General features: G+C 38.5%; 1 protein-coding gene across 3 annotated transcripts in view; it reads left to right on the top strand.

The window, feature by feature from the left end:
• TAPT1 (transmembrane anterior posterior transformation 1) overlaps positions 1-25257 on the top strand; it is a 62964-nt gene that overhangs the window by 32277 nt on the left and 5430 nt on the right. The window contains exons 4-13 of one of the 3 annotated variants that reach the window (XM_082462418.1): positions 4314-4476; positions 6833-6968; positions 8522-8619; positions 8793-8862; positions 14327-14407; positions 16842-16951; positions 18376-18435; positions 18822-18890; positions 22235-22311; positions 24939-25252. In XM_082462418.1, coding sequence (XP_082318544.1) covers positions 4314-4476; positions 6833-6968; positions 8522-8619; positions 8793-8862; positions 14327-14407; positions 16842-16951; positions 18376-18435; positions 18822-18890; positions 22235-22311; positions 24939-25053 — 979 coding nt within the window. In that variant the 3' untranslated portion in view covers positions 25054-25252. Of the gene's footprint in view, positions 1-4313; positions 4477-6832; positions 6969-8521; positions 8620-8792; positions 8863-14326; positions 14408-16841; positions 16952-18375; positions 18436-18821; positions 18891-22234; positions 22312-24938; positions 25253-25257 lie in introns of those variants that run through there. The other 2 variants (XM_082462417.1, XM_082462419.1) reach the window with 2 other exon arrangements.

Genomic DNA, 25257 nt, shown 5'->3' on the forward strand with positions numbered 1-25257 from the left:
CATCATTCTGTTCCCCAAAAGTGCCCTTGAAACAACTGGGTCACTTTATTCGGTAATTGTGCAAATCCAGGGAAAGTATTTGAAAGACCAAAAGATAAAATTTAGAAATGTAGACAATTTAATTTCTGTAAGAGTGGCTTAACTTGAAAATTAAAAAAATTTTTAAGGTCTGTTGACTATCTTGTTTAATATTACTTGTCTTGTGATAACTGACAGCTAGCTGTAAATTAGATTAGTGGGTTTTTCACTTTGTCCAACAGCTTCCTCCACTTGTTTATGTGTTAGTGTGGGATTTTTTCAGTGCTTGCAAAATGAATTGCCAGTAACCACTGTTTAACAGGCATTTATAAGGAAGAGCTTCAGCCTGAAAGTATTGTTCATAAACCAATTCAGAGTTGATTGGCAGGGCTGTAGATAAGCTTCTTATGGAGTTGGAAATACTTATCATATATCATATCCAAAAATGTCCTGGCAGAAAAGGAAACAAATGTTGGAACTGGTTCAAGTTGTTTTAACCAGCTGAACTTATTTTGAGGTTAGATCTTTTCTTACTCAGAGAAGCTGTGATGCCCCCTTAGAAACGATTTTTTTTTTTTTTTGCAACTTTCCTTTTTCATTTACAGGGAAATTTATATGAAAACAAGACCCTTGTTTCTTAAGAGTTCTGCTTTTATTTTTTTATTTGAATAAATCCCCTTAATTTTGAAATTAAGGAGAAAATCAGAGTCATCTCTGTAGCACCCAGTTATGATGTAAGCAATGGAAAATTTTCATCAAAGCAGAGAGTGCACAGAAAGCAGTGCACAGATCCAGTGGAAATAGTCCTTTTTTCCCTCTTTTTAGAAATGAAAAATTACAGCTATTTTTGGTTTTTAGCACAATAATTTTTCCATATGAGATGACAGTACAGTGATAAATTATACAGTATTAAATTATGCTGAAAGATAAAAGATACTGAGTTGCTGATTCCTGTAAGTTTAAAAGTTCTTTTAAAGAAAAGTCTGGGACGGTAGATGGGAGTGAGAACATGCCTTCTGGAGCCAGATGCAGAGGGTCAGATCCCTGGTCCCCCACATCTAACTCCTGACCATGCAGCTGCAGGCACGTTCTTGATACTCTTTGCGTCATCTGTGAAATTGGGATGGTGATGTACCTTCCTCATAGGATCTCATAGGATTGTCGTGGAAACTAGAACAGATACGTGCCAAGTGCCTAGAACGGTGCCTGCCTCATAGGACCTGTGGATTGTAGCATAAGGTGTTTCTTCAACTCTTGCACTATTTTTACAGCCTGGTTTAATCCTAAGCAAAAGAAAACTAAATTAAAGTTGTTTACTTAAAATTTAAAAATTTTAATTTACTTTCATCTTGGTTTAAAATGTGTGGTATTACGTTATTTCGGGAGACAGCTTTCCAATGTTTGGTAGCTAATTTCTAACAATGACTTGTATCAAATATAATATTCCTCCTTAGATACACTAACACACTGTTCCTTTGTTGCAAATGTTTATAAAGAAACAAAGTTGGACAGATATGTATTAAAAATCCTTTTATCTCTTAAATAAAGTGCTTTGACTGAGATCACTTAACTAAGTAGATGCCAATCTAGTACCAAAAGCTCTAAGTATAGATTTCTACTTTAATTAGTTATCTAAATCTTTTTGGTAATTAATGCAGATTCATTAATACCACCCTACTTTTTGTTCATATCGTTTTCTGTAGTTCATAAAACATGACCTCTAGTTCTTAAACACAAAGGACCCTGACTATGGGTGATTTGTGCTTTTCAGCATATGCTCAGCTGTGCCAGCACTTCTGAGGGGGAGGTGGGTGTGCACTCCTGGCTGATGCTTCGGGTTGACCCTGGCCATCCCAGAGGAGACAGGCACACGGGCCAGGAGCCCAGGAGTGTTCAGAATGTCTCCTCTTCTCATTGTTTGAATTAAAAATATGTTTACCTCCAACTCTTGACAAATATAATACTGCTTCCGTTTTTTATCTTGGGGTCCAGCAGCGAATTACCTCGATATTTGAACAGCCCTTGGCAGAGTTCTGTGTTCTGGGCTAGGTGTTTGGAGATGAGAGATGCAGCTCACTCTGGATTTCATGAGGAGAAAAGGGCCAGAGTCTGCAGGGAGAGAGAGGAACAGCACTGGAGACAGAAAGGGACAGAAAAATGATGATAGAGATTGATCAACTTTGTCCTTGAGGCAGTTTTTCCCAAGATTTCAACTTCAACTACTAAGAATAACTTCCCTCGGCTTATTGTGCCATGGTGGTATGACTTGGACACGTGGTGTGACTTGGACTATTCTGACCCGTCTCTCCTTCTAGCTCGTTGGTTCAGCCCAGTGTCTTCTCATCCTCTGCTAGCCCTCCCTGGACCCAGTCTTCACAGAATTTGTCTCTTTTCAGGATTTTTGCAGATTTCCATATTCTCTCTGTGAAGAGGTCAAATTCACACCTGACTGAAAACCTCTGCATACTACAATGTAGTACACAATGCAGTATGTATTGTAGAAAACAAGTGTGAGGTTCTGTAACACGTCTGGCAGAATTGGCATTGCATGCCTCACTGTTATCTTACAGAGCAGTGTTCTGGGTAGCAGTTATGGGTTCCTTGTTGAACCCTACAAGGATCTTTGGAAGAAAAGAGCCCCCGATCTGAATGTGGACAAGGGCTAGGAAGGAGCTCCAGAGAGAATAGGTAGCCAGGAAATACCAAGTAAGTAGAGAGCTCAGGACGCCAATAGCCCGCTGGAAAGGGAGCTCACCCCTTAGGTAGGTCCTAAAGTGTTGTCACAACGGACAGAAATGAAGAGACTCCGCGGCTCCTAATGCCAGTATTCAGGCTTTTTATTGATTGTACGATACATACGTAAAAGCTGCCAAAGCAGGAGACTGAGCATTTTCTATCTTGAGGAATCAGCCTGCAGTCGACTTAGAGAAAACACCTTTCCCATTCTTGTCACAGGAATTTTACGTTCAGTGAAAGAAGTCTTAAATTTCTTCTTTTCTAATGTATGTTTTTGCTGTGTCTTAGGAAGACGTTTCCATTCACAATTTAGGTTTAGCTCCTTATACTCTGACCTCAAAAGTAAGGAATGATCCTGCTTGTATTAATTAGGAAAAAACCACCGTTGACACTTGAGCAACTGGGGGTTAGGGCACCGACGCTATGCTCAATAGCCAGCCCTCCGTATACACGATCCCTCCGTGTCCGAGATTCCTCTGTATCCATGGTTCCTCATCCATGGACTCAACCAGTCGCAGAGCACGTAGTACTGAAGCACATATTTATTGAAAAAAATCCGCGTATAAGTGGACCTGTGCGGTTCAAACCCATGTTGTTTAAGGAGCAACTGTATTTTCGACTCATGTCATAGACGGCTAACTTTTGTAATATAAAAGCTGTCCTAACAAACCAGTAAGAGAAAGATGTGAGGAGAGAATTCACAGACAGTGTAAATAACTTAAATATATAAAGAAGATGTCAGTCTCCTAATGAGAGAAATTAACATTGAAACTACTAGCGTCAATTTTTCACCAGTGGCATTGGCAGAGATCCCAAAGTTGATCAAATGCTAATTGATGCCCGTGGGCTTACAGGTGTCTAGTGCAAGTGTAAATTGGTACAACCCCTGCAGAGGGCAGCGCAGCTGCTGTTATCAAAATGTCAAGTGAACATAACCCTGAGATTCCAGTTTTAGGGCTTTATCCTATAGATGCACTTTCACTGACACGACATGACATGTACATTGCATCATGGTTTATAGTTGCAGAAGGCTGGAAATCTGTCAATGATATGTTAAGTAAATTATGATACACCCACACAGTGGAGCACTGTGCTGTCATGTAAATATGAGTGCCTTATGAACTGACATGGAAAGATCTGTTGTGCTGTTCAATAGAAAGTGCAAAGTGCAGAACACCACGCGTAGAACGCTAGCACTGGGTAAGAAGGGCTGAGACAGTGGGCTCCAGGGCTTCCCGATGAGGTGGGAGGCTTGCGTCTTCTTCTTGGAAATCCATTGCTTCCGAGCACTCTATCAGCAGCCGCCTGCCTTCGGTGTTCACTTGTTTAGGTTCCCCACTTCTAGCAGTAATTCTGGTTTAATATTTTATATTCTCTACTTGGGCAGAAAATTTCATACTGTTGAGTAGTCAGCATAACTTTCCTTGTTAGTTTGAAATTTTTAAAAGGTCAACCTAAGTCCCATTACCTTTGTTTGCCACTGTATGTCCAGTGAAGATTATTTATTCAAGAACACAGAAGGTAAAACTCATATTTTTATTTCTTCTCATATATTTCAGGGACAGACGTTTGCTTCAGCCTGCCCAGGTGTGTGACATCTTGAAGGGTGTCATTTTGGTCATCTGCTATTTCATGATGCACTATGTGGACTACTCCATGATGTATCACCTGATTAGGGGCCAGTCCGTCATCAAGCTCTACATCATCTACAATATGCTCGAGGTGCGTCCGGGCCCTCATTTCCCCGCCAGGCAGTCCAGCGCCCCAGCCCGCACAGGCCTGGCCGGTGGCACACTGCTCCAAGCCTTCCAGAACAGAACACTTTCCTGCAGGCTCTGGTAATGGTGCTTCTGGCCCCGCGTGTTCATCCGGTCATTGGCGACCTTGTTAAAATGCACATTCTGATGTAGTAGGTCTGGGCGTCTTCTAACAAGATGGTGCTTGTGCTGCCGGTCCTGGAACACACTGAGGGTAGCAGGTCCCCAGGGCACAGTGTGTCCTCAAGTAGGGAAGAGGGGCACCTGCTGCCTAGACATTTCTGAGTCAGTGCTCCCTTGAGAATGTAAACTGTCAAATGGTAGAGAAATGTATTTTGCAAATTCATTGGAAACCCATGTATACTTTTTGCTAGAATTTTTAAATTTATGAAGATACTTTTAGGGTTATGTGTATGTTGGCTATAGTAGATTTATATTTTAAGTTGCTTTTGAATTTTCACACTAAGCAGGTAAACAATTTCCCAGTTTCTCTAAGTACTTAACATTTTGCATACAATGTGTCTTCCAAGTACGCTATGCTTTAAAGCAGTCATCATATGAAAATCTGCATTTATGTAAATTAACAGTTACACAAAGCAAAGAAAAACATGCTTTGCTTTATAGGCAGAAACTTAATAAGTCTTTTAGATAGTAAGCCAACCTGGGTTATATAATTAACCTCTGAGACTCAATTTGTACTTTCCTATACTACTTTTTGGGGATACAAGTAAGGTCTACCTGTCTTTTGAATTAGTCACAGATGGGCTTGTCCTGGCTAGTAGACACGTGGGGTGGGGTGGAGGCTGCTGGCCTTTCTGCCCTGAAGCTGCGCTGCCCGGGCAGCTGGGGGCTTTCCATCTCTTCGTAGAAGCCGCAGAACTCTAGCCGTCCCGGTTAGTCCTTAATTCATTGACTGGGATGATTTAAAACCACACCCCAGCTTCCTGGTTGTAGGCCACGCACTCGCTTTGCCCCATCAAGTGTGGGTGTGGTTTGTGAAGCCGAGTAGCCATCCTGCCCTCCCCGCCCTCCCACAGAAGGAAAAGCCCAGGCCTCCTGCCCTCCCCGGCCGCGTGGGTGGCTCTCCGTGCCAGCACCCCACTAATCTCCATGCCTTCCCTCCCGGGGGATTGCAGGTGACCGGGCTTCTCCCTACTCCCAAACTTAAGGCAGACGCCTCCTGATTTACACAGCCCTCTCACAAGGTGGCGGTATTACCGTTACTAGGAAACCGGGCAAGCAGAAGGATCCGTGAATTGCTGATCTAAGTGGCTTAAATACTTACTCACTTTGTAGACTAGAGTTGATGAGTGGTTTCAGCATAGTGTAGAAGAGTCCAGGCTCTAGTATAGAGATAACTGCCTCCAATCCTGGTTATCCTGCACATGGCCGCCGGTTGCTGAATGACTCTAACCTTCAGCTTCTCATCTGTGAAATGGAGATACTAGGGCAATTACCAGGATTACATGAGACAAACCAGGCATGTGGTAGGAGCTCCCTAAATGGTAGCGATTTATCCCTTCATTTGGCAAATATTCAGCCAACACTCCCTACATGCCAAGATCCCAAAGATCCAGAAATGAACAAAGCCTAATCCCCTGGAACTTATATGCTACAGGGGGGAGAGAGGCAGTAAACAAGGAGGTATTTGGAAATAATAAATCACCGTGGTGAAGAAGAACACGGTAATACGTTAGAGACCACGGGAGCCACAAAAGACTGGATGGTCTGGGAAGGTCCTCTCTTAGAATGTGACTGAATCCTGAATGATAAGCCCTCCTTTTTTCTTTTTTTATGTGCTTCTCTTTATTTATCATACTGTATTCATAGAGATCAGAACTTGAAAATGTCTTTAGGAAGCAAATCTGCTTATTATATTCTTATATGATAAACCTCAAACAAATTACAGCTATTGTTATTTACCGATATTAGGTGTGAGTAGAGTGGGTCAAATGATATATTTGTCCTAAAGGATTTAAGTTTGAATCCTGAATTTGAATTCAAAGAGTTTTAAAACCAGAGGAACTGTGATTTTGATGTATCCTCTCCCTTTTATTTTTGCTACTAAAACTTTCCTTGTCACAAACAGAGTTTACTAGACAAAGTCTAATTCAGATAATACAGAACTTGAGCACTCATTGTGTGTCAGAGAATAAGGAAATGTAAGTGAAGAAGTAAATAAAGATCCTGCTCTCTTTTGGAGCCTACCTTCTAGTAGGATTTAAAAAGTGAGATTTCCAGTATTTGAGTTCACCTCTGAATTTTAGTAACATATTCAAATGGAATATTGAGAAACACCTTAACAAAATTTTTCTCTTTAGGTAGCAGATCGTCTGTTTTCATCATTTGGACAAGATATATTAGATGCTCTCTATTGGACAGCAACAGAGCCCAAAGAAAGAAAAACAGCACACATCGGGGTGATTCCTCACTTTTTCATGGCCGTTCTCTATGTCTGTATCCTTTTAGACTTCTCGGAAATTCCAACCATCAATGCATATTTTACATTATTCTATTTGGTTAGCTGTTTCTCAGATTTAAAGATGTGTGTGTGTGTGTGTGTGTGTCCGTATCCTGAAGACTAATGTGAACCCTCTGCTATCTTTTGAGAAATTGCTTATAATAGTACAGTTGACCCTTGAACAACACAGGGGCTAATTCAAGTATAACTTATAATTAGCCCTGGGTATCCAAGGATTCAAGCAACCACGGACCATTTAATACTGTAGTATTTACTATTGAAAAATATATGCATATAAGTGGACTCATGCGGTTCAAACCCATGTTGTTCAAGGGTCAGCTGTAATTGTAAATTAATTTAAAGAGTCTCATGTGTACATGACCCTTTGAACTGCTAGAAAATAGTTCTGTTCTCAGTGTAACTGATTATAAGGAAGGATTTTAGAATAAAGGGATAGTATGTTTATACATATTTTAGATTTATATAGATCTATATAACTTTTTCATACATATATTAGAATTTTTTTGAAGTTATCTTTAAATCTATGAATTCTTTGTTTTAACCTTCAGCTTAAAATGTATACAATTCATCTAGAAATAAAATTTGAAATTGGTTAGGGAGGAATTTTTGAGCTTTTATTTCTCCCTCCTTCCTCTCCTGAAAGCTTTTCTTTTGGAGAGTAAATGCTTTACTATATAGCACGGTGTGCACGTGTGTGTATGTATATTTACACACACATGCATACCTACACTTAAGGTCCATATGGGATCAGGACTCGTTCAGAGGAATGTGTCGTGTGATTTTTTTTTCTGTACTGTCTCTGAAAGAGCAATGCTTGAAAGAATTGGATTAATATTTGGGAAGTTAAAGGACTATGTGGGAAAAATTTCTGTGGAGAGTAAAAGCTTGTTCCAAGTATAATGAAGTAAAAAGTTACTGTTCTAATTTAAACAAACTATTCCATATGTAATATGAGTATAATTCTGCAGCTTGTGGATGTCTTCAAAAATGACATCTGAAGAAGAATCTTAATTATCAGACATTTCTTATTATATTCCCCGCCCCCTGCAGAACCAGAGAGGAAAATCAGTTCCAGAGTAACTTTTACTTTGTGTTCTCTTCTATTTTAGAATGCAAATTATCTTAATTCACAATGTATATATCTAGGTCTCTTCTTTCAGTATTTACCATAATTTTTTCCATTTATTTAATAAACTTCTCTGAGATCCTATTTCCCAAGCATTGTACCAAATGCCAAAGATCCAGAAAGAACAAGACGACTGTTTTCCAGGACTCACAGTCTTAATGACTGGATTCATTTCTGCTTTTGTTTTGTTTCATATGAGTTGCGTACATCTTATCCCATCAAATTTATATCAACTATAGCTAATAGGGAAATTACAGAGATAATAAAATACTTACGTAAGACTTGATTTAGAAAGCATAGTCATCTTTTTTCCCCATTATAAACTTGCAAGATTTTATAGCATTATCTATTAATATAAACTGAAAACAGACAAGTTTTTTCCTTGACATCACTTACTGCTAGTTTTGCATGCAATCCTTATAATGGTTCAGGCAACAACTCTCAACGTGGCTTTTAACTCACACAACAAGTCCCTGCTTACTATTATGATGTCTAATAATGTAAGTATGAGATTTTATTTTACATTTTTGAGGTTATATGGTACTTTAACAGCAGTATTCTGAATGGGAAAAAGTTATTTTTTCTAAATGTTATTCTCTAAGAAGTTTTATATGTAGCATGTCCATTTTTAAAACTGCGTTAATGATGAAGATATTTGTGTTTACTATTTCAGTTTGTTGAAATTAAAGGAAGTGTTTTCAAGAAGTTTGAAAAGAACAATCTTTTTCAAATGTCAAATAGTGGTATGTACAATCAGATTCTACTTGCAGCTTTATGCAGTATTATTTTGTAACTCATTCTGAAACTCTAATGTCACGTTTCCTACGGGCCACTGTTTTCTCTCACTTAAGCAGTGCTTTCTTTTATTCTCTCAACATCTTTACTAAGTTTTTTTATTATTATTATTTTGGTTATTGTAATCTCAGGATGTTTAAGATAGTAAAAAATTACAGGTATTTGTATCGCACCTTACCATACTTTCAGAAGCTTCTCACTGATCCAGAAATTTCTTAGGAGCAGCTGATATTATTCCATTTTACAGATGTGAAAGTTGAAACAGAGAGTAATTTGACTTCCCTAAGGTCACTCACTTAGCTACTGAGAGAAATCTGATGATAAACCTCAGATTGGCTCTTCATTCTCGGCTTTTTCAGTTGTGCCTTACTGCCTCCTTTCTAATTCTAAGATGTGTGAGGGCACAGAATTTATCCCCAGAAACCTTATCTTACATAGTTAGGATGATCATAGCAGCACAGTGTCTTGGTTCTCAAGGTGTGGCCCATGGAACCCTGGAGGGGAGTCTGCAAAGTCAAAACTGTTTTCGTAAGAATATGAAGACATTACTTATCTCTTTCACCATGTTGCCATTTGCACTGTGGTGGAGAACAGGGGTGAAAAAGCCAGTGAGAGGTCACGCGCCCACTGGCATGGCTGGTCCCGTGGCTGCCAGTGTGTGTCAGTGGCGCTGGGGAGTGCCCCGCACTGATGGTGCATGTGAAATGCTGCAGCTGCTCTGGGAAACCTTTTGGCGGTTTCTTACACAGTTACACATTCACCTACCCTATCACTCACCAGTGGGAACACAGGTTCACAAAAGGACTTGTACTTGTAAAGAATTGTTACGGCAGCTTTATCCATAGCCCAAAACTGGGAACAACCCAAATCCTCCCATTAAGAAGAAAGCAGATAAATAAATTTTGGTATATCTACACCGTGGGACACTATTCAGCAGTTAGAGAGAACTGCGTATATTCAGCTACATGGATGAATCTCAAAAGCCTTATGCTGAGTGAAAAGAGGCCAGACACAAATACGTGTGTACTGTGTGATTTCATACTTATGAGGTTTATGATCAGATAAAATTAATTTATGATGATAGAAATAAAAGAGTGATTACTTACTGGGGGTGGGGTTGACTGGGAGGGATGCAAGGAAACTTACTGTCGTGATGGAACTGTTCATATTTTAGTTATGGGAATGGTGGCATAGCTTATGCATTCATCAAAACTCAATCAAATTGTACACTTAAAAGTAAAATTTCACGGTACATAAATTTTGCTGTACATATATTAGACAAGGAAAATAATGGCATATGAATATATTAAAGCAAAGGAGTGTTTAGAATTATAGGAGATTTGATAACTAGGCAAGGAACAGAAAGAACTAATGAAAAACTTTAGACAATTCTGTGGAGCAGTGATAGACCTTAGATCTCAGAGCTCTGAAGGGCACTTGGCACAGTGTCATTCTGTGCAGTAATATTCTTTAAAACGTGTGCTGCCAAGCTCTTTACATTTGAAATGAAAGAGGAGGGGAGGGGTAGGAGGGAAGGGGCGTGCTCTTCTCAGCTTCAGGAGTTAACTCTAGAATATATTGCTTCAACTACAAGAATTTCACTTGTAGCAGAAATCATATTATTTCTGTTTAAATTAATAACCTGGTTTGAGTAGGCACTCTTTGTAGAGCTTTAAACTAGACATGCAGATCTTTAAGTTGTAAGCGTTTTCAGTCTTTATGTATCGTGAGGAGGAGATTGTGAACGATTTTCAACCTTATCGCCAGTATGTTGATATAATTAATATCCCTTTTTCCTTTCTTTTATAAACAAGTCCCCCAAATTTTAATCTCTTAGCTTAGAAAGATAAGGAATTCAATATTTCAGTTCTAAGAAAACTCTGAAAACAGTAGCATATTAATCAAGCAATGCATGTGAGTCTATAAGAAATTCAGAAGTATATTTTGGCTTAAAATGGTTAGTAATCAGCATGAAAAATTTTGCTTTTTGTTAGAGGTAAAATAATTCATGTTACAATGCAGGGTGATCTGCATTGTACCCCCTTCTGTCTCCCTTCAAGTTTTATAAGAAACTAATTTTACCTAAGGTAGCTTTTAAAACCTGTTCCCAAGTAAGAAAAAGAAAAATCTGTCGTAGACAGTCTCGCTGATGTTGCAGGTGGTGCTCAGATATTAAAGGGATAGGAAAGGAGTCACTACCGCCTGCCTTTCACGTGGTGACTGAGTTTATTGCCTCCTCCACGTGCATTAGCAGCTGTGAAATGAGAGCCAGGCCACAGGATGCTGCCGGTCACACACCAGCTATTTCTTTCCCTGTGAATTTCCCTGGGAAACTGAGCTGCCGTGTACATGGGATCAGATTTAGTACCTCATGCTAGTTTAATGTTGAAAACTTGGTTTGGAAATTTTAGAGTGACTTTATCCCTTTTAGTTTCTTGCCTGACTGTACATTGTCTTTAGGGGAATTACCTGAGGACACACGAAGTAGAGTTTAGTTAATAAAACCCAACTTTTAACATTATGTCCTTTCTTCCACATCATGTCACTGTAAGCCCCAGCTGAGTATGGAACCTAGACCTTTCTGACCTGGGTTCTCAAAATGAAATTTTTTACATAGCTGTTAACCCACTGACAATGTGAACTGTACCTTCAGAAAGATCCTGCAGGAGTTACATTGGTCTGAAGTAAGGTTCCAGCTCAGGGTGATTCTGTTTAACTCTCTTAACATAAGCCTGTGTACCTGCATTAATTTGAATGACTGTTGGAAATAAAAGAGTCACTCATTGCACATTTAAATTGTGACTGTAAATATGTTAAAATATATCCCTGTTAGTGGTGACTTAGAAGAGGAAAAAGGAGCTTAATCATTTGAATATCAGAAATATTTTTAAAACATTAATCACCAGTGTTTTTAAGCTCATTAATAAAGATTAAGAGAAAACATTCCCATTTTGGTAGGAGTTTCACTTTTTAATTAATGCGAGTTCAATCCAAGTCAAAACTGTTCTGAAGATGAGATATGATGTAAATACGTTGTGGATTGCATTATTAATATTGTAAAATAGATAACTCATTCAATCAACAACATATTTACATTTTATCATTATTAGAATCTATTATTCTAAAAAATCTTACTTCTTTATGTAAGATTTTATTTTATTGCGGAGGAACTGTGTCAGAATTTCGGTATACTTTAGTGATGCTCAAATTTTAAAAGTCAAATCTCTATAAATTATTTATATGTACAAAAAATAAAATTGTGAAAGTACAAGAATGAAACATAGTGGGATTTTTTAATAGCCACATAGCAGCCTCATTTTCATAGTTAGATTGATAAATGAGTGCTTTTTTATTGTGTTTTTAATCTTCACACTTACCACCTTTCACGTCCCTCATAGTGTAAAATTGCATTTATCTACCAGAATTTATCAATTTTTATTAATCTCTACAGTATTTTGAAATAGTCTGCTTTTCTAAAATCTATTTGACCTTAAATATCCCCCTAATAAAATGGAGTTTTTCCCCTTTTATCAGTATTCTTAGAATTGAAATGATTATAGGTTTCCTCTATGCCGGCAGCTACCATGTGTCCAAGAATCAGATATGATTAATTTAAACACTGCTCTTGTTTTTGTTTTATTATATAAGACTTCATAAAAATTATGTTGGCTTATCTCAAATACTATTTGAAATTTCACAAGGCAGTTTCTTTCCAGATAATTCTGCAGTGAACCAAGTCAGTATCATGGAAAGTGGAAAGGTCAGAAATAAGTACATTTCTTCGCTAAATTTGTTGATGGACATTAGAAGTCCGAAGGGCTTAGCACACATATAGATGCAGCTCTGTGAATAACTGTACAGAATTCCAACTGAAAGTACATGGACAAATTTAATTAGTCCCATGAATTAAGTCCCACAGTTAACTATACATAAGTAGCAGGGAATACATTTTATTTAGATTATGATGGAAATTATTCTAGGACAGGCTTTTTTCAGCTTCTTTTAACCTATACTCCCATTTGAAATCACAGAATAAGTTGAAAATGTGATCTAGAACTAGTCACAACATGTGTGCTTTACACTCCACAGTGTGCTTCCTTGCAAGTCTGCAGTGCCCTTCGAGGGGGCACGCCTGTGCTCTTCCCCTGGAGACTCACCGTGCTGTGAGCTTATACCCCAGAACGTGGCATTTCGTAAGAAATAACGCTATGGATTCATAATAGAACAGCAAATTGGGCCCCCTGGCCTTTGAAGAAGTAAAGGTACAGCTCAGACTCCTCACAAATAGGGGCTAGGAGCCGAGCTACCCTAGAAAAGAGGTACTGCTACTAACTAGAGAGAGTTCAGGAATTCAGGGAAGAAGACACATGGAAAACGCCAGCTCACTTACAGAGGCCGAGGTTTAGCTGTAGAATAAAAGTCCACATCATTTGCTCTAGAGTGACAGGGAAGGGTGGAAACCAGAAAGGAAGAACAAAGCAGTCCCAGGAAGGACTTCAGAGTGAAACTGAAATGCAGAGGGCTACAGGGCGTCCCACAGTTGAATTCCTGAGATATTAGGTTATTAGGGAAATGACAGATGTATACAGGCTTTTGAGATGGGCACTATATGCGTGATGGCTTCTAGCCACAGCCCTACCATTGCATAGACCCAACACATGGATGTACCAGACTTAGCACAGACATAGATTTATTTCATTCCATTTTTTGGTTACATAGTATCTTAGGCTCTGATGAAGATAACAGCTTCAAAAGTGGAATGTGTAAACTAGCCTTTAGCAGGAATTTACTTATTTGCTTTTATTAAATTCATTCAGACTAAGCTCAGAATACTTAGTAACTTACAGTAAATATCATGAAACCTAATTTTTTGCTTGTTTTATTCCCCTAAGTTCCACATATATTCTTAGTAATGCTATTGTAGTACTAGCACTTTCTTAGCTGAAGGATTCCTCAGGTCGGTACTTGTATACTTACTATTTACCAGATCGGAAATAGTCTGGGAAGCAGGGGTTTTATGTTACCCAAAGTCTTATATTTTACACTCTTCTATTATTTCTTCTTCTATAAAATGAAAACAGTTTTCTTACATTCCCGAAGACCACAGGAGCAGTCTGACTCAATATGAGCAGATTGATGGCTTGAATATTTTTTGAAGTCTGTAGAAAACTGGAATTTCCATACTAGAATTATGTTGGTGAAAGAAGTAGATGGCTTACCAACGTAGCACCACCCTATATATAATTTTACAGACATTTTATATATATTTTGTAATATATTAATTTCACACACATTTACATATATAATTTCATCATGCTCTGACTAGAAGTTATTTTAGATACATACTCTGTAATTGTTATTTATATACAATTTGTTATATATCTACTATTTGTATGTTAAATTCTTTTTCAGATATTAAAGAACGATTCACAAATTATGTGCTTTTGCTAATAGTGTGTCTAAGAAACATGGAACAATTTTCTTGGAATCCAGGTAAGTAACTCTTAACAAATACGGTGCCTTCCAATTTTACTCTTGAACCAAAAATCATTCTCTTCCATGGAATAAAATGAATATTGCAGAAAACTTCAAAATTTTTAGCTGTTCAACTCTTTGGGTGTTGGAAATAACCGTTCCAGTAGGGCAGATTGAGTGTGCTGTCTGTGGTCTGGTGGGAGCCAGACCACGGGCCGTAGTGTTTGGCCCGTCATTTCCCGTGAGCCACACAGCATCTCTAGAGCTGTGTACCCAGTGGGTGAGTGGACCCTGTCGAGCACTGCAGCTTCCAAGCCTCTTTGCTGATTTTTCTAACTGTAGTGTGCTGTGGTTATCTAAATACAGTCAGATCTTTTTCATTTTACGGGTTCACCAGAAGAACTTTTACTCTTCCCTAAAATTTATCTTTTACTCATTCACTGCCTATGAATTAGCATTTTGAATAAAGATAAATTAAAGAAATATAATGTAAAACAGTAAACTTTGTTACTTATACTCTCTGAATCAAGGCTGGCAAGGAAGTTGTTGAGATTCCATGAATTTTCATCAGTCATTCAGCTAGCAGACATTCACTGAGTATATGTTATGTGCTGGGCACTGGCACAGGTAAGAAGGACTAAGATGTGCGTAGGAATCACAAGCTAATAGAGGAAATAGATAGGTAATTAGAACGCAGTCTGGTGGTGCTGAAGTCAGCTTGGTGGGAAATGATCAGATATCTCAAGTAATTTAGAATTTTTTACGTCTGACATTTCTGTATAACCTTGTTCTTAAGCATCGAGGTCATGTTTTGCAGTTTAATACCCCCAATGCCGTGCATGTTATAGGTATTTAATAACTTGTTTTCAGGTGTGTGTGAAACATCAGAAACAGATGTAGAATGAGATATATGATCTTGGAAATATATTTCCAGGAGTTATTTTCTTGTAGAAAGCATAAAATCAAATGGTATATCTTAACAGTGGCTTGACTTCTCATCTGAATAGATCCAAAGGCTACTTGACCTGTGGTAGCAAAGCCCCTCCTACACACACACACACACACACAGACACACACACACACACACTCACACACACACACACACACACACACCCTAGATTCTCTGCATAGCTGGATTCTTGCTTTATAACTAAGTCAGCTAACAGGATGTCCATGACAGGCAGTACCGGCCGAGTGTGGCTGGTCCTAGCAGAGCCCGCGTGGGATCAGCAGTCCCGAAACAGCGGTATTGTTGCGCCCCAGGACAGTAATCCCTAAACCTGCTGACAACTGGATGTTTAAAGTCGTGTTCTCATTTGTACTTGACTTTCAACAAGTTATCTTAGTTTTCTTTGCGAGTATGATAAGAGGAACACTTCTTTGTTGGTAAATTCATCATTCTTTCACTCTTTGTTTTTGTTTTTTTTAGGTTTTTAAAAAAATTTTTTTAAACCAAATACCACTTACAGAAGCTTACCCTAAATTCCCAAGATGATGAACAACATAAAAATAGTACAAGCTTTTCTGTATGCTGGGCCCATTGCTATGCACTTTACATCATTGTCTCATTTAATTCTCATAATGGTGAAGTGTAGATACTTTTATCTTGTAGATGAGGAAGCTAGAACTTAGGTAATTGCCAGCATCATCTAGCCAGTCAGTGGCAGAGTTTATTGTTGAAAGAGGTTCCCTGATTCCCCAAACCTCAACAGGATGTGAAACTCCCTAAGACCGCCTTGTCTTGTCAGCAGGCAGAGCCCCAGCTATGCTCTCTCCGCCCCACCTTCCAGCTGCCCAGGTGCTGGATTGCTACAGGTGCCTGCCAACAATTCTGATCCTTTTCTTGCTCTGTCCCACTCTTATATCCTTCTTCAAGTTCTAAGGAGGTTATCTGTTGGCATTTTTCGGTCAGGTACTTGGTACTGAATTGACATTTTAATAAATACGGTAAAGGTGAGCAAATCTGACAAATTACATCTGTATGACAGTGAAATAAATGATTGATCAGTATCTTTAAGTCTTAGTGATCAAGGAGGGAAAAGAATTTGTTCAGTTGACTTCAGCACATGTTCCTAGTAGTTATTTACCATCACATTAAGGCAGCCAGAGAGTTTTCCAAGGAGCCTGCTTAGTTAGCCATCCCACCAGTCCTCCCGTGCTGGTCCGGGAAGGGAGCCAGGGGCTCTGCTCGCCACTGGGCCCGCTTCAATAGGGGTTGGCACAGAGGAAGCACAGAATAAATACTTGTTGAATGACTTATCCTTTATCTGGATAAAATATGGCTCTTCTGATAATTAATTGAATGCTGGTTCTCTCTCTATTATCACTTATTGAAAACATTATAGTTTTGCCCTGTGGAGATTGCAGGTTTCTGTGGTAGCCTGTGATAGGATATTATAGATTTTGTTCATATTAAGAGATTTAATTGTCTCTCTTCTCCCCTACTTTATAGATCATCTCTGGGTGTTGTTTCCAGATGTCTGTATGGTGGTTACATCAGAAATTGCTGTGGATATTGTAAAACATGCCTTTATCACAAAGTTCAATGACATTACTGCAGATGTATGTATTTTAATAAGCAGTTCAGTGTTTGGTGTTGACTTCTGGTTAATATTATAAAGTTGTAGAAGAGCAAGTTTAAGTTTACTGCATTTATGAAGAAAATAGAAAAGTACTACTACTTTAAAGTTAGAATTATAATTTTAAATTTCTAAAAATAATTGTACTACTGAAAGTACATTATTTCAATATTAAACAGTTCTGGTTCCATACATTTGGGTAGAGGTATAGATTGACCAGTAGTTGAGATCAGGGTGTCACTAACTCAAAACCATTATAAACGGTTAATAACCATCATAATCTGTCTACTTAAACTGTTTAAAAATCACATTGTTTCTATTTAAAACATTAGATATCAAAACTTCTCTCTCTGCCTAGATTGTTTAATATTTTATATTTAAAAATTGATTCCTTTTCTGTGATTATGAATAGGTTTCTGAGAAGTCCTAGAAGACAAGAGCCTTATATTTTTCTAGTGAAAGCATTTGCTGGAACTTTGAGAGATTTGTTTTATATTATAACCAGGTATTCTATAGAATTTCCAGAAATAGAAATGGGGCTGTAGGCTTGTAAACAAAAGGTAGGCAAGTTTTCTAGTGCGGTCCTCATTCCTACCGCAGGACCAAAATGAATAGTAATTTCACCAGTTATCTAGGTTTGGTTTGGTTGTGCTTTGTCTTACTCTGATGCTTATTGTTTTATTTCAAAAGGCAAAGACTTAAAATGTAATGCAGTTGCAGCTGCTATAATGTGATGATTGGATTATTGGGTTTCTGAATGTTTTAATATACTTGAATAAAATACAATTTTGCACTTTTTTGCAAAATGCTGATAAAGTAATTTTACCCTTTACTCTCTTGGCTTCCTCAAAACAAGAATTCCTTTTCATGGGATCATTTTCTCAGCAACATAAGTCAAAACTAATAGGATTGATTCGAATACTTAGTGCAGTTTTTAGTGGAAATGACAATTTACAAGTGCCTTCATAACTGTGTTCTCGAATTCAGCTTTATATCATGTTTACCATTCATTTTTCTAAGAAGGCATCATTATCATTAGATATACAGTAATAGTATTTTTTAAAGTGTTCATTTAATTTAAATTTTCAGAATTATTTTCTGTGCCTTACACTACTTAAAATAGCCACTCCTCCCCAAATTCTAAACTCTCAGGATCATAATCGTTGAATATTTATCCCTCTTTAAGAGAAACCTTTACAAAGCCTGTGAACTTACCAGCTGGGGGAATTGAGGCTATGTTTTACCCATATTGTAGGAAAACGAATAAGAGGAAAACTACCCAGATGTCGCTTAGTTATTAGCATCTTCTTCCTGGCTAGTTATTGAACATCTTATCTACAAGGTAAATCTTTCCACGTTGTATGTTTGCACTATATTACTTAATATTTCATTCTTACTTGTCTTTAGGTCTACAGTGAATATAGAGCCAGCCTTGCTTTTGACCTTGTTAGCAGTCGACAGAAAAATGTGAGTATTATATTAAAGACATAGTCTGAAGTTAACTGAACAGTGGTTTAATTTAGCATGGGATATTAATTAAGGGAAAGCTAGGTAAACTTCCTACTTATCTCTGTTCTTGACACTAAATGTTTACAAAATAATAAAAATAATACTAATATGTAACATTACATAGGGTATGATTTCTGCAGTGTTGTAACAGTTATGCAGCTTTGTATTTTAAACTTCTTATGAACATTTAGATTGCCACATCATTTTACTAAATTACGTTATAGGTGCTAGGTTCTCTTCTTGCTCACAGCCTCACCTGTTTATAACATTTGCTGGTGATGAGTGAATTGTACTTTTTAAATGCTGTTTAATCCCGTAAATCCTTTTCTCCTTTCTCTGTCTAGGCATACACTGATTACAGTGATTCCGTGGCACGGAGGATGGGGTTTATTCCTCTCCCACTAGCTGTTTTAGTAAGTCCATACTTTTCCCTTTTTTATGACAAGATGACTGTCATTACAGAATATTAATAAATGAATTATCAATAAGTTTGTTTTAAAAGGACTTGATATAAAAATTAAAGGTACATGACTTAGAAGGAAATTTTGTTTTATAGTATTTTCCTTTTGGATTTTGAGCCATCCAATAGGTAAATGATATTAAGGCTCTATTTTATGTAATGGCTTTCCTGACAAGGAGAATATTCATTTTTGCTTATTCATTTGGCAACGATTTTTCTTTTAGAGTGGAAATACCTAGTGGTAGGCATTGATGTGGCCACTGTAACACATATTGGTGGAAGTAGAAGTTGATCCAACATTTCTAAAGGGCACTGTGACAGTATTATGCTTTGATGAAGTAATTCCAGTTCTAGGAATTTATCCTAAGAAAATAGTTATAAAAGGCACATGATGATTTATAGGCAAGGTTATACATTGCAGTGGCATTTATAGTAGTAAAAATTTGGCAACAGATGAAATAGATTAAATAAATATGGTATGCACAAATGAAGAAATATTCTGTGTTCATTATAAGCACTACTTCTTAAAATTTTTCCGAAGTTTTTACAAGGAGATTTTCTACTGTTATACACAGGAAATATCATATATATTTTTAAATAATAGCACTGAAATTTACTAGATCAACCAAAAAAATTAGTCATCAACTTCTGATATTTTAATGAATTGCTCAGAACAGCCTTCCATATAGTTACTATAATATTTAATTAAGGCTGTAATAATGTTAATTAAGAAGATTTGCTGGCTGCACTTATATATATTCTCTATATTATATTCTTTTTTGGGTTTTTTTTTTTTTTGGCTGTGTTGGGTCTTTGTTGCTGCACGTGGGCTTTCTCTAGTTGCGGCAAGCGGGGGCTCTACTCTTAGTTGGAGTGCATGGGCTTCTCACTGTGGTGGCTTCACTTGTTGCAGAGCATGGGCTCTAGGTGCGTGGGCTTCGGTAGTTGTGGCACGCAGGTTCAGTAGTTGTGGCTCGTGGGCTGTAGAGCGCAGGCTCAGTAGTTGTGGCTCACAGGCTTAGATGCTCTGCGGCATGTGGGATCTTCCTGGACCAGGGCTCGAACCCGTGTCCCCTGCACTGGCAGGCGGATTCTTAACCACTGCGCCACCAGGGAAGTCCCTGTATTCCTTTTTGGCTACCTATTCTCATATCAAAACAAATGCAACCATCTTTTTGTCAAAGGACATCTGAAGTTCTCTTATAATGCAGAGTCCCATAGAAATTAACTAAGAGATGTATAAAGAAGTTGTAGATTATACTAACTGTAGTTTTGACCAGGTTGCCTAACTTTTTTTTAGAGGATGAATGATGAATAGATTTAATGTTATTTAAACTTCAGCAGGACTCTTCTAATAACCACATCCTAAATGTTTTCAGTTGTATCAGGAGCTTGTTTTTATTATATACTAACTAATTTGGCTTTCTTTTGCTTGGGAATAGGAGCTCCTAGAATTTTGGAAAAACAGAAAATTTTTCAAGAGTAAAATTATTTGTTAAAGGTTTAAGAGATTGATGAAATAGAATTTAAAATTTTTCTACACTTGTTTTCTACAACTGGAAAAAGTATACAACAGTGTGAGAATAAACCTAGTTTGCCTGACTTTATTTTTTTTTAAAGGATTGGTTAAGTGGTTGGATTTAAGTGTGTCCCTGCTTTGCCAAATAATAATTATTTATCTAGTAACTTATTTGCCAGAAAACTCGATTCATAATTAGTATGACTTTTTTAAACTAGTAGATTTTTTAGATTTTTCTTCAGTCTTTGTTTTACTCTTTAAATAAGTTTTTATGGTTGTTATACAAAAAGATTTAAATTTAATTAATAATTGATTAGCAGAACACTTCTGGGAAACCTCCTGTAGTTTCAAAGGGGATTATGTAGTTATGCGGGGATCCAGCAGGTTTTCTTTTGCAGCGCTTTTCTCACAGAGTGCCAGAGCGACACCCTAGCTTTGGTAGAAATCTAGGGGCCCTGAAGAATAAGCTGAGGCCTCAGTAACTAAGATAATTCTTTAATTAAGGCCAAGAGTGGCAGTGTTTCCTTGTAAATGTTACTTTTGGTCCTAGAATGAATTCATATCCAAGAAAAGTAAAATAAATCATGTTAAGGTCTCAAGGAAATTAGACTTGGGACACATGTATCTTAAAGTTACCTAATAATGTACTGGGTAAAAATGAAGTCATTTAAGCCTTGAATGTGATCATTGGTTTGCCTTTCATATTAATGAATAAAATTCTAGAACCATGTTACTTTCCGTCACAAATGTTTGTACGACGGGTCATTTCCCCATTAGAGACTGTGACAGAGATGAGGACTTCCATATCTTTCCTCATCGTGAAATTTTATTGAATATATGGCAGTCCATTCTGTCTGTCTTCTCCCAATTGCTCTTTTATTAAAAGCATTTTTAAAATGTCATTTAAAATGTATCTTATGATATTTATTTAGAGACCCTTCCATTTGATGATACATTACTAGATAAGGTCAGTTATTTTCCCTGATTTTCTATTTTCACATAGCAGTCCCCCTATACCCTAATATGTGGGCTCATTATCAAGCTGAACCTATAATGTGTAAACGTTTTCCAGCGACAGATCCCACCAGATTTATTCAGCAAACTTCCAAGGATAGTGCTGTTACTCCTATGTTTCTGTGAGATAAGTAAGAAAATAGGTGTTTAATCATAACTATCCAAAAGAGGCAGAACGTTTCTGGCCTTTAAGTAATTAATTTTGTAATAGTATTTAGTTTTTTTAAACAGTACAAACCCCCTAAGTTTCCCTTTTCTCTCTCCCCCTGCAACTCATTGGGGGTTCTTAGAGAGTCAAAGAAAAAAGGACAGAAAAAGCAGGAGCGAGGGAAATGCCCACTAAATGCTTCTAGCTTTGGTAGGGACACATGCAGCAAGATGAATTCATTTGTATCTTCCAGAATAATTTTTATTTTAAAAGTCAGCTGATTTGCATCTCTGTTAATAAGTACAGGTAAACATGTCATTCATGAACTAGGTACAGTGTCTGACTTTAGAGTCAGCAGTTGAACGTGGCATTAGCCACAGACATCCTGGATTTGTCTAAAGAATCCAAATCTACCACAGAAGCTTTCACAAGCAACCAGATTCTGATATGAATCAACAAAACTAGAACTGCTTTCTTGAGTTTAGACAAAGGCCACAGGTATGTGCCCAAAGTGTTAAAATCTGCATGGAGAAATCTTTATTTAAATATTAACTAATAACTCTGTGTTTGTATGTTTTGTTTATGTGTTTTGTTGTTTTGGTTTGTTTCTGACTAGCTCATCAGAGTTGTAACAAGCTCAATTAAAGTGCAAGGAATCCTGTCTTATGCCTGTGTCATACTCTTCTATTTTGGGTAAGATTAACCATTCTTGAATATGTTTTTGGTTATACAGTAAAGTATAAATGCAAGATGTGATGGAAGCTAATAGCAGCTAAATCATAACAATATGCCCATCCCAACTGTCTTGGGGGTCTCCCTTGACAGCATGTATCTCCAAATGTATCTGTGACTCAGTTAAATTCTAGTTAAATTAAATATGCTGTTTGGTAGTACCATTAATAGCACTTTAGATTTAATTTTAATCTTTTAGTGAAATCACTTAAAGCCCTTTCTGCCTAGGACTTAAGTTTCACCCATGTTTTATGATAAAATCTGCCATTGTAATCAGATATTGTTCTATGTTTTAAAAAAATCTTTGTTTCTACTATGTTTATCATACTGATTATTTAGCATGCTCTAGGCCTATGTCATATAAACCCAAAGGAGTTGCAGAAATGTATCATTTCTCTGCCTGTGACTGGTTAAACTTTTATCTGCAGATTTGTTGGTCTCATGCGGCTTATATCTTGTTGGGAATGACAAAGGGTAACAAATAAACAACTAAAATACTTTAAGATAGTAATAAGCGGTATGAAGAAAATAATATAAAAAAGGCATTTTTGCCACAGCTAGTTTTTTCACGACGTGAATTTATGATAAAGTAGCCCCGCCTAGCTTTAGGTTTACTTACTTTAGCGGAAAGGGACCCTATCCCTGGTCCCTGTGCTCACGTGCAGTGGCGCATCAGGTGGCGCATCAGGAGCCGTGCTCTGGGCAGCAGTCAGAACTGAGTATCTCGAGAGGAGAAAGTGAGGAGAGGATAAGCGTAACGGTAGTGACCTCAGCCAGAGAGTCACCCAGAATCTGCCTCTGGGACGAGGTCCGCTTTCCAGAGACGTCTGGGTATTTCCGGTTCCACGTTTTGAGTGTTTTGTACACCGCTGTCTGCCTGCTGACTGACTCAGCAGGTGCTCCAGAGGTGTCTGACGCAGGAGCCCAGGAGCGGTCAGTGTTCACCGTCTCCACCAAGTATGTGAGTTACAAATAAGCTTTCCGCACCCTCAGTGCCGCCTTCAGGCTACACGGCCAATGTCAGTGATGCCCAAAGCAAGATGTGGTTCTGATCAGATTGCATACCATGTACTGTTTGAATGAACATAGAAATGCTTTACTGTATTAAGGTAACTTTCATCAGTTACTGCCATTAAAAAACGTGAGATCCTCCTTCCGTGGCACAAATGCTCACACTGCCCTCCGAAGTTCTTAGTATCATTCCTTGTTTACCTACACCCTGCCAGGCAGAGAGCGTGGGCAAGGATGGCCGGCGGTCCAGCAGACCCCGGGAAGGGCCTGGGCTTCAGCTCTGAGGGAGGGGAACCACTGGAGTCTTGTGAGCACAAGAGGGCTAGATCCATCTGGCTTTTTGCAAGGGCCACTCTGGCTGTTATGCAGAGAATGGACTGGAGTGTAGCAAGGAGAGAAGCACAAGTCAGGCCAGGTCAGGAAGCTGTTCCAGTCGTTCCCAGGAAGGGTGACCACAGCTGGAATTGAATGGTGGCAGTGAGTGCTAAGAATCTGTCAGCTAGGGATACATTGAAGCTGGAGATGTACAGGACTTGCGGATGCATTGACTGAATGTGCGGCGAGAGGGAACACGAAGCAGCAAGTGTGCTCACAGAGTGTGGGGCTCAGGCAGTTAGGGTGATGGGCTGGCCGTCCACTGTGATGGGGAAGCCGGTGAAGACAGGCACGTGGGGCTGGTTCGCCTTGGATTTTTTGGAGGGTTGGGGCTGGAATCGAGAGTCCTGTTTGGGTTTTGTAAGCTTGAGATCCTACTAGACATGCCCTAGTGGTGTCAAGGAAGCAGTGGAAGGGCTGAGTAAGGAGGGCGGGGGAAATCGGGGCTGGCGGTAAACCTGGAAGAGTGGCGCACGCACGCGGAAGGTCCTTGCAGCCTTGGGTCCATGTGAGGCCCTCGGTGCTCTGGAGTGGGGAGTGGGGAGGCCGGGGAGAGTGAAGGAAGCCTGTTTGCTTCTTGTTTGACCTCCTTCCACGCCCCTCCTCGGACTTCCCCTCACTGATGGCGTAGTTCCGTGTCACTGCCAGGATTGGATTTCATATCAGGCCTAAGGAATAGCCACCCACGTCTTCACTCACTGTAGAACTGGCCGTGAGGTCCTTGGTGCTGTGCCATTTAAGGGCCCCTATTTGTGTGACGATACCAGTGTGAAGAGTTTTTTTCAGAATTTTTGCCAGATTTGTTTCAGATGCCTAAAAAGGTTATGTACCTTTTGGCCTAGAAATCTCACTTCTGTAATTATGTATTTTGGAATTTATCTTAAGGAAACACAGATTTAACGTAAGTTTTCCTAACCAGAAACTTTTTAATAGAAGCAAAATATTAGAAATAGCCTAAGTAACCAGAAATTAAGGGCTTTGAGGGGCTTGGTTATATGATAACCAATATAGTGCAGCATTGTGAGACCATTAAGATAATGTCATTGAAGAACACCAGCGGTTCGGGAGAATATTCATGATGTATTGTCATGTCAACAACAACGATGGTAATAAAATGACAAAAGTTGTTGGCATTTCTATGTGCTCAGCACTGTTCTGAGCACCTTACTGAAATCACCTCCTTTATGGATTAACCTGTTAAGAGATTCACTCAGAGCCACACAGGTCCTGAGCAGTGGAGTCAGGATTCGAACTCAGGCACTTGGCCCCTGGAGTCCCTGCACTCGCTCTGAACTCCAGTCCCCTACTGCCTTCTGAAGAGACCCCATTTCTGGACAGTGAGAAGTATGAATAGACGTACATTCAGAGCAAAAATGACTGAAGGATAATATGCCACATGTCACAGTGATTTGTACTGAAGTGTGGCATTATAAGTTTTTGTTGTTGTTTTTCATCTGCATTTGCTAAATGTATTTGTTTTGTAATAAAAGAATAAATGTCAAACAATTTAGAACCAGGTGA

Source organism: Balaenoptera physalus (assembly GCF_965194825.1).
Source record: "Balaenoptera physalus genome assembly, chromosome: 5".
NCBI lineage: Eukaryota > Metazoa > Chordata > Mammalia > Artiodactyla > Balaenopteridae > Balaenoptera > Balaenoptera physalus.